Source organism: Eptatretus burgeri, chromosome 2 (genome assembly GCF_056783735.1).
Source record: "Eptatretus burgeri isolate ZD-2024b chromosome 2, Ebu_testis_v1, whole genome shotgun sequence".
Classification (NCBI taxonomy): Eukaryota; Metazoa; Chordata; class Myxini; order Myxiniformes; family Myxinidae; genus Eptatretus; species Eptatretus burgeri.
Genome location: NC_140962.1, coordinates 41,710,718 through 41,729,668, shown reverse-complemented (window position 1 = coordinate 41,729,668; position 18,951 = coordinate 41,710,718). Strand labels below are relative to the sequence as shown.

The 18,951-nt window shown below is 47.8% G+C and overlaps 1 protein-coding gene across 3 annotated transcripts in view; it reads right to left on the bottom strand.

The window, feature by feature from the left end:
* LOC147031893 (uncharacterized) overlaps positions 1-18,558 on the bottom strand; it is a 38,029-nt gene extending 19,471 nt beyond the window's left edge. Inside the window, exons 1-2 of one of the 3 annotated variants that reach the window (XM_085868698.1) lie at positions 18,241-18,558; positions 3,128-3,268 (exon numbers count right to left, since the gene is read on the bottom strand). In XM_085868698.1, the coding sequence (XP_085724824.1) occupies positions 3,128-3,268; positions 18,241-18,400 (301 nt within the window). In that variant the 5' untranslated portion in view covers positions 18,401-18,558. The remainder of the gene's footprint in view (positions 1-3,127; positions 3,269-18,240) is intronic. The other 2 variants (XM_085868681.1, XM_085868688.1) reach the window with 2 other exon arrangements.
* Between the last annotated feature and the right edge of the window lie 393 nt (positions 18,559-18,951).

Genomic DNA, 18,951 nt, shown 5'->3' with positions numbered 1-18,951 from the left:
GTCCAGAGCATAACTCCGTAGACTTAATGAAACTTGGTTATGTGCTCGATATCAATGTGTAGTTATGTTTTCCTGGATGAGGGCATGCTACGCCCATTGTGGGTGGAGCCACGCCCCAAAAATAGCCATTTTTAGGGGGCAGTCGGATTAAAAATCTATCTTCTCCTTGGGAATTGACTGAATGAAATGGGTTCTTGGGTATTTGAACAGCAAAATGAATTATCTAAAACTTGTCGTTGTTCGATTTTTCATTTTCGTCCCAAGGTCAAGAACTTAGAAAATTGCGAATTTTGACATAAAAATCATACGACCGCCCAAACTTTGAGAGCTAGGATGACAATATTTTTTATGCATAATCTTCAGGTCATTCCCCACCTAAAGCCTTGAAACCATTTTGCTCTTTCTCGAACACCTTGCCTGTGGCGCCCCCTTCAAGTTTGTTTTTACGCTGATTTCATCTAAGTATGGATAATCCGAATAGTGTGAAATGCCATCTAGCCTATATGACATTATATTGTTCCTGGAATGTTCCAGAGGAAGTTTTGCACCAAAGGTCATAACCCTTGACCTTTAAAAGGCCACAAAGGACAAATTTTCAAAGTTGTGGGAATCGAACCAGGTTTTCGACCTTCTTAGACTAACCAACTCCAATAAGCTATCGCACGTATCCTGTTTCCTTATTTTAATGTCCACAACATTGTTTTGGGACCTTTAAATGTTATGCAAAGGTCAAATTATGAAAGTTGTTGAACGAAACCGGGTTTTTGACATTTTGCAGCTAATAACCTGTTACCCGTACCACATCATGTTGATCATTTTTATAACTTGGTCAAAAATTATCACATTGTCTCATCCTTGACTTCTGAAACAATCTACATCGTCAAATACAGCTCATGAACCATTGTCGTCTTCAGACTTGTATTGATTAGAATGTCGTCAATCTGATTTCTATATTGTCCATCAGGTGAGGTCCATGTGTACAGTGTTCAGTTGGGTTGTTTGAACCATGTGTTTGCAATTATGAGATCATTCTCCACACAGTACTGCAGCATTCGCTCCCCTGGCTCATTTCGGATATGAAGTCAATGCTTTCTGTAATCCCTGGTGCTCCTGCTTCTCCAATTTTTGCATTCCATCCTCCCATAACAATTAAAACATCTCCTTTAGACACCTGTTCTACCAGTTCCTACAACTTTCCATAGAACTCCTCCACATTTTCTTCACCTGATGTAGAAGTTGGGGCATATAGCTAAACTAGTATAAAAGCCCACCAAAAAGGATGGGTTGGAATTATTTTATTTGAAATATTCAGTGGCTGGAAGATATGTTTTGCAGCAAGAAAAAGCGTTATTTTAAAACACTACATGTGCAAACATTACCCTATTTTCTTTGTCTTCTGAGACCTTTCATTTTGAGGATACAGCCTCGTGAGCATGCCAAAGCATGAAGCCTCGGCCTCGTGTCAGGTATGCTTATATCTTATTTATTATTATATATTGCACATATGTAAATGAACACTCGTTTAAATTTGCGCGTGTTACACATCACGTGCAGCAAATTTCACCTCCCTGTGCCTTGTATTTATTGTTATTTTTAAACGCTTCTGTACACCGCTAATGAGGCCCAGTTGCAAGTCACTGTCTACATTTCCAAAAGAAGAGATGTAATTACTCTTCAATGGAAAATGTTTTTCGAGATTTTTTATCTTGGAAAAAAAAATAGACCACAGTGAACACACAGTCGTGTTCAAAGTTTGGCCTTTAAAACCCTTCTTAAATTGTCCTTTTTAAGGGGGACAGACATCACAAAAACACAGTGTGTTATATGGTAGATGATGTTGGTGTTCTTGGAATGTCCTTTCAATCTCACGGATATTAACCCATCATTGACTGGGTTATATCCCAGTCCTGACCCTGCTGCTTTTTATTGCAAATCACTGCCACTCCATTTCTTTTACAGGTTTCGTGACCCTAAAAGAACACCTTGTAATCATCCGATTGACACTGCCCCCCCCCCCCAAACCAATCCACACAAGTTCACTTATTCCAAAAATTTCAGTTATTGGCCTCCATCTCTTGCTTTATTATTTTTAACTTTCCCTGATTCACTGACATTCCATTCCATGTTCCAAATTTTCTGAACGTTTGAGAAGCTCAGAGTTAGACTTTCAGTTCTGGTGACCTCGGCAACTGGATTCCCTTGTGGGTTTGATCCAGTCCCATCATGACGGCCAGTCCGACTCATCAAACCACTTTACTATTCCCCAGTAGCCATTTGGGTGTTTTCAAACTTAGGGGGCTCATCATAGCTTTACCTCTTAGATTTCTGATCTCGATTGTTTTCTTGGCATGTACAGAAAAGGTTTGCCATTAGCTTCTTCCAGGCAGTGTCTACACGAGATGGGTGATCTTAGCCATTGTTCTCCATAAGAGAATCCTCTGCCTAGCACCAACGCCATGCATCCATTGCCGGCAATATGTTCCAGCTGCCTGCATGGCCATCCATCATCTGCTCCCATGGCTTCACACAACCCTGATGGGGTAGCACATCTTGCCCAAGGGTGGCCCACACATTAACAAATGCAAAGGTTATATCCCTTAATAAGGATTAAACCCTTAGCATTTGGTTTCAAAACCTGAACCGCAAGGCAGCCGTGGATTTGGATTCAGAGTTTCCTTCTCCGAGATGAGTTGCCCACCAAGGCTAATGAACCCCATCTGCCAGAAGCAACTGGTTTTAAGGTGTCAGTGATTTGCCTTTCACCCCGACACACATTCGTGAGAACAACCCCACCACGAGAAGACCGGTGCGATGATATACTCTCAGAGGCCGTTTGAGACGCTGAGCCATTGGAGTATTTTAGAGACAGTGAGAGCTTATCCTCAATGCCACTTCATGGCATAATGGCCCATGGGGGTGGCAGAAACACAAAGTACAGATATATTCCTACGTATTTCATAAACAACCAATGTTCCTGTCTCGCAAAGATAAACAAGCCCACTCGATTGACCACAGTTATAAAGATCTCTTATTCCACAGAGTTTGGAATGAAATCATTTCATCATTAAGAGGAACAAACAAAACAAGTAAACACCATGTGATGTGTTCTCTATGAAGCTCGGCTTACCTTTGAGCAGCTGAGCAACTTTACTGGACTCCCTGGAAGGAGAACTACGTGGATCCTGATTAACATGCTTATTGCTCAAAGCATCTTGGAAGGTCTGAAAATAACTTTGGAAAGTTTCCATTGTCCCCAGATGAGCTTCACCTGCAAACCATTTGACAATTTGTTGCTTACTCAGGAAGGCATTTGTAGTATTTTAACTATCACAAGATTATTATATTTATTATTGTTGTTCTTCTGACCTCTGACAAGTGAGGAGTAATCATCAATGAATTTGGACTCCACCATTAAATAGTATTTCTAAAGAAACTAAAAATCACAATGAAGCTCTGGACAGCAAGTGTTTACTTTTCAATCTCTTGAAAAATATTTATTTGAAACCAAATAGGAAAAGGAAACCCGATGATCAGACCTTATGTTGGTCAATTTGACAATACTGTTGGACCCCACTATTCGCGGGGGATACGTTCCTGGAAAATGCCATGAATGTCGAATCCGTGAATGTTGGGGCATTGTTTCAATGGGGAAAAGGGGGATAGGTTCCTGGTGGTTCATGATTCATAAGGGGAAAACCGAAAAATCCCATTAAGAACTTCAAAAAAACCGCGAATATTCCCACAAAAACAACAAAAAAAAAACCCATGAATACCCCCACGAAAAACCATGAAAACGCAAAAAAAGAAACCACGAATACACAAAGTACAGGGCCAGTACCCATATATTTACATTTATCGAGTAAACACTTCCTCCAACGACACAAAGATTTCACTACACAACTATGAAAGCTTATATGGGGCATCTTCATAATAATGGGAAAGACAAAATGCAAAAATGAAGTTTATTTTTCATGGTGCATTCAGAGCAGAGTATATTCTGCATCTTATTCTGGGTATTCCAATGGATCTGCAATGCGAGACCCTGGGTATTTTGGCAAAAAGAAATGAATTTTTGTTATTGCCATTATGTTTTTACCATGAGCACCATATTGGGAAAGACATAACGGTAAAGACAATGCATTTGTCAAGCTGGAGGACAAATAGATAGCAAAGTTATTTCTTGAAACATTTAATCAATTATTACAAATCTAAAACTATTTGCTGAAAACTTGAACGGCTAACAAATGTTCAGTTGAAGCTAACACACAGATGACCTTACACATCAATCAGATTGGTGATTGAGGAGAAAAATCAATAAAAGGTGAAACAAGTCTGCCTGACCACATCATACATCCTGACATCGAGAACAAGCTTGAAATCAGAATGGAAATCACCTCAATTACTTCCCCTGGAATTCTTGAACTCGAGATTGAATCTCGCAGAGCCGATCACCACCCAGTTAAAATGGAGGTGGAACCCTCAGACCTCACTTTGGTAAGAATAAATTTCTCAGACACCGATTCGATATGATCCCTTTTTAGTCAGTCGTATTTGAATGTCACTGTTGCTGACCCTCTCAATAAATTTCATTTTAACAGTCTCACTGACCCGATTGATCATTGGGCCAATGTAAAAGGTTCCCTTGGACCAAATCGTGAAATACAAAGCAAAGTAACTGCAGTCCTTGGTCAGCTCCGACAGTGCCTCAGTCATTTTGGCTGCTCACCAAGCCTTCCTGTGCAAGTAATCATCTCTGTCCTGAGCAGCCAAAGATTCCAGATCGTTCATCACTACATTATACCTTTCCGCCCATCAACATTCAAAACGATGTTTCTGCTCGACTGACCACCAATTTTTGACTTCCGCGGTGAGAGACTGTTGCGAATCTGTCACGTCAGACAAGTATACCTCTACTGGTGAGTAACAGAGACAGGATTATGTACTACTAGACCTAATGCAATAACACGAGAGTTCCCGGTGCGCCAATTTTCCCAGTTCATTGCACATGATTTGGTGTATTTTCATTGTACCCTTTATGGTGCCAACCAGGGGAAGACTGTCGATGAGCACCTCCATCTCATTTACTTGTTCAGGTTGTACTTCAATCAGAAAAACAAGCATTCACATTTCCTTTCAAAGCCTGAATAAGTATATTGATATTGTTACGGTTGTGGAAATTCACAGAACACCATTCAGGTCTCGCAGAGATCAGTTATGTCGATAAGTCGATGTTCAGATAGATTTCCCCACCGAGGTCTAAAGGCAAATTATTCGTGTAACCGGGCTGTGATCTTTGAGGTAGTGTTTTTCTTTTGCTATATTTATTTTGGACCAACCGCCTCTCAACCACCACAACCACCACCAAACCGCATCTCAACAACCACAGCCACCTTCTCCACAACCGCCTTCACAACAACCACCTTAACCACAAAACGCCAGCCATGCCACCATTACAACAACCACCGTAACCACAACCACCACAGTGTTTCCACCTCGGCACACGGTTGCGAGAAGCCTAGCATTCATCGAGGGAGAACGGACAACGGCATTCCTTCCCCCCCCACCCAATGGATGACATCCCCACCGGCCAACGCGGTGGATTCGACCCTCCAAAGGATAAAGACGAATACGGCAGAGCGGCGAGGGAACGTCCACGATTTGGCGGGAAAACGCCTCCTTCGGGAAGTTTCTCACGCGCGCTGGAAGAAGGGGTGGGAGGTGAGAGGGGGGTGTGGCTCCGTGATAAGACGGAGGTGCTGGATTGACGGGACGAGAGAAAAGGTCTGAGGTGTGCGTGTGAGCGGACGGAAAGACGGGATCTCTCTCTGATCGCGCGCGCTCGCTGGATAGCGCTGACTGGGTCGCCTCAGGATCGTGAGCGAGGTGGCTCACTGGATCGAAGGCACTCTGAGGGGGTCGGTGGTCGTGACGGAGTCACTTTGGATCGTGTGCGGAGTTGGATCATGGAGGATACGAGCTTGGGGAACTCACCACACGGTCACGTTTTCCTCGTTTTTCTTTCTGGGTTTGTGTGTGTGTGTTTGTGGTGCCAGTCCTAAGTAAACCTGTTTAAGTGACTGTGAATAGTAATTATAGAGAACGGCTGCAGGCTTCCTTTTACTCGAACCTTCTCCCCTTTCCCGCTTTCCCCGTTGCTCCATTGCATTGCTTACGTGCCATGTGTAAATAAATGTGCCTGTCTCAATGTTGACCTTCTCGTGAGTCTTTTTCTCGTTTGAGTTGCCATCGCTGCGTACGGGATTTTAGCTGGCTTTTTAATAGCCGATAAAGTAATAGGATCCGGCAGGGCTTGGCGATATACACCGTTCGGCAAATCACAAACAGAGCGAGCTGCTTAGCGGCTCATTTCCAAGCAGGTCCCGTTGAGGTGTAAATCCCCAGCATTTCTGTCTGCACGCATAATTAGGTAAATCGACAATTCGGTGATCGGAGACCCTGTCGCGCGCGGAGAGAATAGCTGGCTGATTTTCGCTGTGATTAAAAACACACCCGTGGCTGGATTTCGGCGTTCTGAAAGCTGCGACTAGGTTTGCCCGTTCGGTGGGCGAGAGCGACCGCCACTGGCTAAAAGCGATCACCCGCATGCCGAGCGGGTGGGAAACCACAACACTGGTGTCAGCGAGCGGAATTCAAACCCCTCCGTCTCCACACAAAATTAACGGGAACCGGATCAAGGGTGTGTGAAGCAACCCTCCGTGTTCCCCCAAATTACGAGCATATAAATTATTCCAATACGCAAGATGGCAGTTCAAGGCGAACAGGGGCAGGGAGGAATATTTTTAAATGTCGAATCCATGGCCCGGGACGGTTCTTTTCATAACCCCACCACTAATTGCAGTCAGTGGGGGTGCTCACCCTCATATACTGAGCATGAACTTTGCCAGTAAACAAACTCGAAGTCGCAAAATGGCGGCGTGATCGCACCTCAGCAAAACACGGAGCGGGCTGCTATTAATAGCACAACGAGCGGCATGACACAAGGCGGGGGGCTCCCAACCAACGATTCAAACCACGTGGGCATGGCAGGCGAGGCAGGCGAACATTGGCAAGCTTCAGGCACAATTGGGGGATGTCGGGACAAAGGTGGAGCATTATGAAGATTATATCGAGAAGGTGCAAATTAGATTGGACGAGGCACAGTGGCGCGCGGACGAGCTTCAGAAAAAGTATGTGTGCGAGGAGTCACAACAATTGGCCGATGCACAGGAACGAATTCAAAAGCTAAAAAAGGAAAAATGTGAACACGATTTGGAATTGAAACAACTGAAGGAAGGAGGTAAGATCAGGCAAACAGATACGAGAAAGCCTAGAACAGAAGATAAAAAGAGGAGAGAAATCTCTGGAGCAAAGGAAGGAAGAATTGAAAAAGTCAAGACAGTTTGAAGAACTACAGGAAGAAATGAGGGAGAAGGAAGAATGGAAAAAAAAATCTGTAAGAGGAAAAACAGAAACACAATTTGGAATTAGAAAAACTGAAGGAAGAGGTAAGATCAGGCAAACGGATAATAGAAATCCGAGAAGAGACGATAAAAAGAAAAGAGAAATACGGTAAGAAAAATCGGTGAATTGGAGGCAGAAGCACGCAAAAGAGGTGAGGAGGCAAGAGAGGAATTATGGAAAAAAAACTTCTGAGTTGCAGAAACACCGGGGCAGAGAGAAGGAACTACAAGGCGAGCTGAGGATGTTAAGAGAGGAGGGAACGAGAATGGAGAATGAAACGTTGAGGAGCCATACTGTGCAGATCGAACAGTTGGAGGCCAGGGCAAGACTCAAGAATGAGATGCAAGAAAGAATAGTGAAAGAACAAGGAATGAAACAGGAAAGGGAGATTATTCAATTGAAGGAAACAACGAGATTGGAGAATGAAGAACATGAGAGACTGTGGGGTAGAAAACAAAAACAATATGAGTTTGAAATTAATCAACTCAAGGAGAGAGCAAAATTTGAGTCCACAGAGATGGAAAAGCTCCGGAAAGATAACGAACAGCTAAGGGGGCTCAGAGAGGAAGAACGACTCAAATGGAGCCAGGAAGTAGAACAGCACAATAAGGTGGGATGTGTGGTATCACCACAGGGAGTAATGTTAGTGGTGCAGGACTTGATTGACACCACTCGTCGGATGAAGCAACAATTAGGGAAAACCCTGATAAAGGAGACACAAATAAAAATGGAGACGAGGGAAATAACAGAGACAACGAAGGAAATAGAAGTATTGCCAGAGACACGGGAGATAGGCAGAGTTGAGATTGAATTAAATAAAAAGAAGGAGGAAACAGAGACGAAGATCCAGGGAGAAACTAATGAAAGCGAGGAAGAAATGTAAATAATAAACGAGGAGACACAGATGCAGGAATTAAAAGAAATAACAGAGACGCGGGAGATAGAAAAAAGTAGAGGAGAGACTACACGATAAAGACGGGGTAAAAGACGAGCACACACACATGGAGTTTGCGCGGGACAATGAGGGGGAGCTCGGGGAATGTGTCGTGACCCGGTGCAAGCAGCCAGATAGCCTCCTTCAGGAACGGAGGGAGATGCTATGCTCCCTTGAAGCGGATCACGACCAGGTGGGTCCGGTTGGGCCGAACGAGGTCGAACAGGCGAGTGCTGTGGACAGGTACACGCGCAGCTTGGGGGGTGTGAAGGCCCCGGGACCCCCTTGTGGTGGCGCGAATTCCCAGCGTGGTTGTCCCGGTGTGTGTGTGTGTGTGTGTGTGTGTGTGTGTGTGTGTGTGTGTGTGTGTGTGTGTGTGTGTGTGTGTGTGTGTGTGTGTGTGTATGAGTGAAATGGCATGCGTGAGAGAAATGGCGAGCGTGAGTGAAACCGCGCGTGTGAAGGAAACACCGAGTGTGGAAGGAACAGCGTGTGTTGTTTCGAAATGTGTGAGTGAAACGGCATGCGTGAGCGAAAGGCCGCGTGCAAGAGGAACCGCATGTGTGAGAACGCGGTATGAAAGGGAGATGACGGTCGGCATGCTGTAACACGCAACCGCATGTCCGAGTGCGAGTGTCATGGCATGTGTGTGAGCGTCATGGCACGTGAGAGTGCGGATGTGAGAATGCGACAAAGATGGCACCAGACGAAGGACAAAGGCCGAGTAGCGGCTGTAGCTATTTTGGGGACCGTGCCGGATTCGCATGGCAGCGCGCGCGGGGTCCGTGCTGTGCTACGCACGAGGCTGCCGCGTGCGCGCTTGCGCGAGTGAAATCCGGTCCGGAAACGCACGCGGTGGACGTTAGCCAATCCCGCGGATGGACAGAAGGTAGGCTGGGATTGTGAATTTGGACCGGATGGGTTCTCCAGGTGAGCGTGTGTGTAAAGCTCCGACGAGCAGAGCACATGTGCTCGCGTGGGGAACCCCTCGAAACACGAGGCTTGCTTGGGATGCGCAGGGTGACGTCGTGGCTGCATGGTTGGAATCTGGCAGGAGGGGAATCCCTGCCGGATGTTGCCGTCCGAGAAGGGACGAGGTGCGCGAAGCGTGAACAGCTGCCATGGCGTCACAGAAAGAGCGTAGGTTGTGAGTTGCCGTGCAGGTGTGTGCAAAAAAAAAAAAGAAAAAAAAAAGAAAGAAAAGCAAGCCTCCCCGTTTCGGGTAAACAGGATTCCCAGTCAAGGGGTGGAAGAGCCCCTTGCTGGGGCACAGGATACCACTAGTTAGGGCGACGAGTTAGCTTAGTTCGACCGGCTTCATGGGGGCAGGGACAAGTCCTCATGGGGCCCATGGAATGGATTAGTTAGAGGGATTTTAGTTTAGAGTCAGGAAAGGGAATTGATATTTGGAGACACTAACCGACTTTGAGTGTGTAGAGGGGATGTAGCTTAGCTACGTAGATTAAAAGGAAGTGCTATGAGTTTAAGGGATGACGAGGGAGCACGAGTTAGATGAGGGATTGTAGTGAGGCAGAGTTCAGCGATGGAATGAAATGAATGGAAACATGTCAAGTGAGTGAAGGCCAGTGAGCCTGAGTGTATGGAGTGAATGTGGTATGCATGGTGCGATGAGTGATTGGGGGGAGGAGTGATTCCCACCCAAGGGACCCCGGGGTAAGAGTAAAGTGAGATAGTGGGTTAGTCAAATTGACAAAATGGAGGTCGTTTTGCTGTTGGTGGGAATGTAGGCTCGAAACCCGTTTGGAAGGGTGCAGGAGCCCTGTTGACGGCTGGGAGCGTGGCTGCGAACGGTGAGTATTGCTTAGTGGGTACCCCAGGCACCGGGCTAGTCGGCCGCGGTGGGTCAAGGGCTCAAGGGGGGCCGGGATAGCGTAGTGGGCACGGGTGGGCCCGCATGATGCGGGGCCCGTGGTGCCAATAGCCACGTGGGCAGTGTCGTGGGCACGGGCACCCGGGGAAGGGGCCCGTAGCACCAGCCTGCCACGTGAGCATCGAGGGGGAGTATCCTTGGAAGGGCACTCCCTAAGTTTTAGAGAGCTGGTAGGCTCGGAGACAGTTGCAGGGCCCGGGGGTGCCATAGTTGGAGAATCGGCAGAGGGTAATTCCTGCCAAGGGAGCCACGCGTCCCAGCCACGGGACAAAAAATTTGAGGGCAAGGCCCAAAATTGTGAGGACACAAACACAGGCGACGGGAATCTTGGTTGGTAGAACCAGTAGATTAAGCGACAGGCACTTTTGGAAAGCCCCGGGGGAAGTAAGGAGTAATAAATGTTAGGGTAGATAGAGAAGTGTATCCCTCTGCACCATCCATCCCTTTGCTCATTGTGGGCCGCTGGACCCACTTTGGGTTAGATCGCTGAGATCTGAGGAGGCCATTCTGAGGCTTCATTGGGCCTCGAGACAGGACACTAGCTCTCCCTTATTCCCCTCCAGGAAGGGAACATAGGCGTTGGGAGTAGGCGAGGTGACAGAATAGGTTAGCTGGACAGAGACTACAAAGGGGGTTAGGGAGACGAATTAAAAAAAAAGAAAAAGAAAAAAAAAGATGGGGCTAAATTGGGTGGATTTTTTGCAAATTAAGGGAGTGGTTCTGGACAGAGACAGGCAAAGGTGATAGGTTGGGAGAGAGACAGTAGGGTAGGTCCGAGCATGCCTTCAGACCGGTCGGCACCACCGCACTCCCTCCATACACCTCCTTGAACGAGACAAGAGGCCGGCCAGCTTCACCTGCCGGCCTGTGTTTTGCTACAGCGGCCTGTGCCGGCCTTGCTTTGCCATGCCTTGTCTGCCTGCCTCTGCCTTGACCCCATGCCTGCTAGCCCTTGTTCTTTGCATTTGCCCCATTTCACAATCCATTGTCATGTGCACCAGGATCGTCGCGCGAGCAGCAGGGACTGTCCTGTAGGCAGCCGCACCACGGGACTGCATTGGGCAGCCCGTGCACCATGTTTTGCTCCATTCATCTGCACACGGGAACTGCATTGATGCAGCCCGTGCACCGCTCATTTTTGTTTGCTTGCGTCAGTGCCATTCAGTGTTCTGCAGGGACTGCCCTGCAGGCAGCCGCACATGGGGGCTGTGTTGGTGCAGCCCGTGTGCGGCTTGTGTTCATACCTGCATTTGTTTCATGAGCCAGAGACTGCATTTGAGCAGCCTGGCTCCCTGCTTCAAGAATGGCCTGTGGGATGGCGCATAGCCGCCGGGTTGGGATGAGTTGCCTTCAGCAGCTGAAGACATGAAAAGGTTTTGTGACAGACAACGTGGCCTTTTGAACAGGCCCCGAGGACATCCGACCTTCAGCTGCAGAGCGCTCACCCTGAAATACTGACTGACATTGCTATGTGCCTTTTCCCACAAAGTCCATCAGTCCTGGGCCATAGTTTGGTGTAAAATTTGAAAGTCAAGGGTAAGTTGTACATGAGTTTGCTCCCCCTGCATGTGTGTCGAAGCGCCGGCAATATAGTTAAGTCATCTGCATGAGTGAGTTTGTTTAGTAAGTAACTCAGCCCGTAGGTTATTTACTTTTGGGACACGGATACACCAAATGTCGCACTCAGAGATCCAAAGGTAAATCGTATTAGGGGAGAACTTACACATGATAGCACACGAAAATTTGACGACTCGGGACGAGTCTGTAAAAAGGGGAGGGGGTAGTGTTACGGTTGTGGAAATTCACAGAACACCATTCAGGTATCCCAGAGATCAGTTATGTCGAAAATTCGTGTTCAGATAGATTTCCCCACCAAGGTCTAAAGGCAAATTATTCGTGTAACCGGGCTGTGATCTTTGAGGTCGTGTTTTTCTTTTGCTATATTTATTTTGGACCAACCGCCTCTCAACCACAACCACCACCAACCACATCTCAACAACCACAGCCACCTTCACAACAACTGCTCAACCACACCACTATCACGACCACAACAAAACGCCAGCCACGCCACCATTACGACAACCACCGTAACCCCAACCACCACTGCGTTTTCACCTCGGCACACGGTTGCGAGAAGCCTGGTATTCGTTGAGGGAGAACGGATGATCGCACCCCTCCCCCCCCACCCAACGGATGACATCCCCACCGGCCAACGCGGTGGATTCGACCCTCCAAAAGGCACAAGGACAAAGACGAATACGGCGGGGCGGCGAGGGAACGTCCACGATTTGGCGGGAAAACGCCTCCTTCGGGAAGCTTCTCGCGCGCGCTGGAAGAAGGGGTGGGAGGCGAGAGGGGGGCGTGGCTCGTTGATAAGACGGAGGCGCTGGATTGACAGGATGAGAGAAACAGTCTAGGGTGTGCGTGTGAGCGGACGGAAAGACGGGGTCTCTTTCTGATCGCGCGCTCACTAGATAGCACTGACTGGGTCGCCTCAGGATCGTGAGCGAGGTGGCTCACTGGATCGAAGGCACTCTGAGGGGGTTGGTGGTCGTGACGGAGTCGGATCGTGCAGGACACGAGCTCGTGGAACTCACCACACGGTCACGTTTTCCTTTTATTTCTTTCTGGGTTTGTGTGTGTGTGTTTGTGGTGCCAGTCCTAAGTAAACCTGTTTAAGTGACTGTGAATAGTAATTATAGAGAACGGCTGCAGGCTTCCTTTTACTCGAACCTTCTCCCCTTTCCCCCTTCCCCCATTGCTCCATTGCATTGCTTACGTGCCATGTGTAAATAAATGTGCCCGTCTCAATGTTGACCTGTTCGTGCATCTTTTTCTCATTTGGGTTGCCATCGCTGCGTATGGGATTTTAGCTGGCTTTTTAATAGCTGATAAAATAATAGGATCTGGCGGGGCTTGGTGATATACACCGCTCGGTAAATCGTAAACGGAGCGAGCTGCTTAGCGGCTCGTTTCCAAGCAGGTCCCGTCGAGGTGTAAATCCCCAACATTTCTGTCTGCGCGCATAATTAGGTAAATCGACAATTCGGCGATCAGACCCTGTCGCGCGCGGAGAAAATAGCTGGCTGATTTTCGGTGTGATTAAAAACACATCCGTGGCTGTATTTCGGCGTTGTTCCAAAAGCTGTGACAAGGTTTGCTCGTTCGGTGGGCGAGAGCGGCTGCCATTGGCTAAAATCGGTCGCCCGCACGCCGAGCGGGTGGGAAACCACAACAATATTTAAGATATCTGTACCATATGCAACCATTCGATCTGCTGCATTCTTCGTGGCTGCGCCTATCCTATCTGCTGGCCCTTTCCTATGAGAAGTTTCCAGAAAATTACATATGATCCAACTGAAATCCATTTGTTACAGAACTGTACTGAGTAACTGAAAATTCACCTTGTTCTTACACCGCGTGGTAAACAAAATGTCTGTTGTGTATATCTTTCTTTTTCAGATCAACCAGTATGGCTTTGAGGTATGCCCACATACCTGCTGGATTGTGCTTAGTGTCTTCACTGATGAACCGGGAACACTTTGTGAACAATTCCCCATGTGGATGTAATAGGGTGGTGTGATAACTGTGAAGGCTAACCTGCCTCCTACTGCACTAAATTGCATGACCTGAATTTCAGTAGACCCCTTACATGGCCAATTCTCAATGAAATCGATTTGTGAGATACATTAATCAGAACACAAGTTCTGCTTTATTGACCTAATGGAATTAAATTGGTAGTATGTTCGGAACTGGTGAGGCATGAGCACTTAAAGTTCTTGCTCAAATGATATGAGCCTGCAGAGATTTTCTACTATGCTTGTCACTGTTAATTTAGTCTTAACTTTGACCTTCGTGGGCTTTCCATGGGTGTTCTTCCTTGCCTCGGTTACTGACTGTCACTCGTAGTTACAAGACTTCAGTTTGGTCTGAGGGTCTCTTAACACTCTTGAAGTTAGATGACAGGTTGCTACATTATGAACATTCATGGTACATTATTCACTGAGCAAACCACACCTGATATAAGAGTCATCAAATCAAGGTGTGTCAAAACACCCACTTGGTAAAGATTGGTGGCTTTCAATTCACAATTGGCATGAGCCTTACTTTGAACTGTATTCACATTTGACACTGTTGGTGTTTCAACATAGAATGGCCAAAGTTGGGTAAATGAAGTGTCGGTAATAACAAGCGAAGGGTTTTCAGCGCTGAAACGCTCATACAGATTCACAACAGAGTGACACTGGTATCTCTTCTGCATTTTGACTGTTTCTGGTAATTGTTTCATTATTTACAGCAGCCGGTGTACCACTGACATCCTGGGGGTAAAAGTTTGAGACTAATTTCGCAGTCTTACCCAGACCATCTTGTTTCTTCCGAATGAACTCCGCTAACTTACCACCAAATATCTGACTCTCCTGAACCCGCAATCACTTATTCGACAAAGTAACATCTAATTAGGCTATGTTAATAAGCCTCCGATGTCTCAAGATATGACCTATCATGGATTTGTGAATTGGCTGCTTCTGTTCACGCGACGTCGCATTTTACAGAATTTCACTCGACAACGCAAAACCAAATATCAGTTCTTTTCTAAATGCATCAGTATCACCTCACTGGATGAGCACATTGGACTTACTGAGCCGTCGAGTACCCAACAAAGGATCGCAGTTTATGGGTGATGACATCCTCACACTTACTTAACCTTCGCCTCATTTTCATTTTCTTTACCTTAGATTGCAACTTTGCAATCGTCCCCAATTGCTTCCATATTAATCCTCTCTGTCTCTGTGGCTCTCTGTGTCTCTCTGTGTCTGTCTCTCTCTCTCTCTCTCGAGTCTCTCTCTCGAGTCTCTTCTGCCCAACAATCTTATGGAGTGAAGGAACAGGGGGCATAATTGGGCTGGTTGGAGGTGTGGACTTTTCCAGCTGCTTTTCACTTGTACCATTCTTTTTCACATTGTAGATACACATGATTGGCGATAGGATCTTGTTTCACCTTAGTTCTGTGATCTCTCACGGCCTCCACATTGGACTTGTGAGGCATGGTCAAATTTTCTGCTCGCAGACCCCGCCCATGTCCTTTTTTTCTTAAAATGCATGGGGTGAGGTGGTCTTCGAAGACTCGTTTTCTATTGCTTCGAGAAGGATTACCATGTGATATATAATTGTATGCCCCTTCCATGTCCGTCACACTATATTTTTAAAGGATTCCTGCTGTCATACCTCACACGTCTCAATCATTCTAAATAGCAACACAGATTTGAGCAATAAAACAAAACAATGTGCCGGTCAAGTTTGACCGACAAGATGGCAGATAAACAAAGGCACTGCCTTTGTGATGTCATGTGAGAAAACTCTATCTCTTAACTCCATACTCCTTTAAAAGCTTGTTTTTGCAAATACAGTGCATTAGGAGCTATTTACACAGAACACAAGCAGAAATGACGGACTTTGTACTGTTCCCTTCCATACATTCACTCAACCCACAATATATGTTATATACCATCAAGGGTGCCCGGCACTGTGGGCAACACCAGGTCCATCCTCCCACCCCTTCCCCTCCCTTCTCCTCCCTTCTCCCACCCTTTCCTCCGGACTCCCACCCCACCCCTCCGGACTCCCACACACCCTTCCTCCGGACTCCCACACACCCTTCCTCCGGACTCCCACACACCCGTCCTCCGGACTCTCACACACCCGTCCTCCGGACTCCCACACACCCGTCCTCCGGACTCCCACACACCCGTCCTCCGGACTCCCACACACCCGTCCTCCGGACTCCCACACACCCGTCCTCCGGACTCCCACACACCCGTCCTCCGGACTCCCACACACCCGTCCTCCGGACTCCCACACACCCGTCCTCCGGACTCCCACACGCCCGTCCTCCGGACTCCCACACGCCCGTCCTCCGGACTCCCACACGCCCTTCCTCCGGACTCCCACACGCCCTTCCTCCGGACTCCCACACGCCCTTCCTCCGGACTCCCACACACCCTTCCTCCGGACTCCCACACACCCTTCCTCCGGACTCCCACACACCCTTCCTCCGGACTCCCACACACCCTGCCTCCGGACTCCCACACACCCTGCCTCCGGACTCCCACACACCCTGCCTCCGGACTCCCACACACCCTGCCTCCGGACTCCCACACACCCTGCCTCCGGACTCCCACACACCCTTCCTCCGGACTCCCACACACCCTTCCTCCGGACTCCCACACACCCTTCCTCCGGACTCCCACACACCCTTCCTCCGGACTCCCACACACCCTTCCTCCGGACTCCCACACACCCTTCCTCCGGACTCCCACACACCCTTCCTCCGGACTCCCACCCCCTTCCTCCGGAATCCCACCCCCCATCCTCCGGACTCCCACCCCCCTTCCTCCGGACTCCCACCCCCTTCCTCCGGAATCCCACCCCCTTCCTCCGGACTCCCACACACCCTTCCTCCGGACTCCCACTCCCCTTCCTCCGGACTCCCACCCCCCCTCCTCCGGACTCCCACAACCCCTCCTCCGGACTCCCACCCCCCTTCCTCCGGACTCCCACCCCACCCCTTCCCCTCCCTCCCCTGATTCGTGGAGGTTGGCTTTGGGGCTTCCCACTCTCTGGGGAGGTATACTGTACAGTGCACAAATGGAAGTCATTTCCACAGCTGACGTGCAATAGTCTCTGCCACAAGGTGGCACTACATGATGCACATTTATGGAGATAATTTTTGTCGACCTTCCCTCCTGAAACCCCACAACTACAGATTGAACCAAGTAGCCCGTGTTCACCAGGAGGTCGAACTTCGTCCACGTTTCAAGTTTGGTGGCAATTGGCCCAGTAGTTTTTGAATGATTAGTGTTACACACACACACACACACACACACACACACACACACACACACACACACACACACACACACACACACACACACACACACACACACACACACACACACACACACTTATTAGACTCGTGAGCTCATTGGTCTGATGGACCAAATTTTCATTGGTATTCACAGCCTTGGGGGTCTTTTGGGACTTTTGGGTCTTCTGGGTGCTCGAGAACTTTTGGGACTTTGAGATCCTCGGGAACTTTTGGGACCTCAGGAATTTTTTGGGACTTTGGGGTCCTCGGGAACTTTTTGGATCTTCAGGGTCTTCAAAGTACAAAGGGGTCTCAGCAGTCTAAAGGTCAAAAGGTACATTCCAAAAGTGTGTAATTAATGGAGACGTATGTAATTATTAGACAACGAGAAGGGCACTCGGTGGAGTGCATACCTCTGCCACGTAATGCCTGATCCACGAGAACATATCAGTCCCAATACATTTTTGAAATATCATGTAATACACTTACAGTTATACTATATAGTTTTTGGCCCTATCTCTGACTCAATGGTGAAGAATCACTTAAAATTTTCTATTAGTCAGATCTGGATCCGGATCTTCACCAAAATCTAACCAGTTCATCCTTGTCGCACACCGAACCCGTCCACAAAATTTCATCCGGATCCGTCCACAACTTTTTGAGATATGCTGTGCACAGACAGACAGACAGACAGACAGACAGAGGGGGTGAAAACACAACCTCCTTCACCTTCGGTGTTGGGCATATCAATTAATTAATTAAATAAATAAATAAAGCAACAAGAAAGAAAATAAATAAATCGCAGCACAAAAGGTGAGAAAAATTACAGAGGTGATCAAAGTGAATGAAGAGGAGGGGAGAGTGATGTAGTGTATGCGAGGGAAGAGGGGGATCCGATCGAACTTCTCACGAGTCCCTTCACGAATCCGCTCTCAGGAATCGAACTCACCGTTCACGAGCTCGTGCGCGACGGCGGCCACGTGACCCCGTCAGGGCATCGTGCGATTCCTCGCGTACATTGTTTAATACTTAAATAGTGCACACAGCACGGGAACCACAACAGCACAGTGTGTAGAGAACAGCACATACCGTGTTCCGACTCCTTGTCCTCCTCGGGTAGAGCGACCTTGGACCTGCAGTCCGTGGGAGGACCTCCCGAACCGACCGCATTCCTTCCATTGAACTCGAAGACACTCGTGCATCCCGGAGGGTTCCCTCCGTGCTTCTCACCGGAGAGATCTCGGTTCATAGCACACAGTCAATTACAGTGAGCAAAGTAGAACACAATACAATGTGGTGCAGTGCAGTCCCCACAGTTTAAAAACACTCCAACAACAACAACATGCGAGGAAAGACCACGTGCGCGAACAAGCGATCCCTGAAAAGAGTTAATTCACTTATTCCGTACTGTAGATTCGCCACACACCCAGGATTTCCTCAAACAACGTTCAGGGTTTTGTTTGAAAAATATCATATCTGAAGCTTACTTGGATCAGGAGCAACAGTCACTCAACCCCCCCCACCCCTCCCCACAGACACCCCTCGACCCTGATTTTTTTTTTAATGCCGTGAACAAACTTTGGTGCGTGATGGGTGATGAAGGTTGTGGTCAAGTTTCATTGGAACTGTGTGTAGTTTCGGAGAAGAGCGCAAATTCCTATGTTTTTTTTGGTGGGGGGGGGAAGGAGGCGTTATAACCCCCCCCCCGGAGACCCCCTCAATGAGCGCAGATTTTGATGCGGTCAATAAACCTTCGTTAGGCCTCAGATATGAAGCTTGCGGCCAAGTTTCATCAAAATC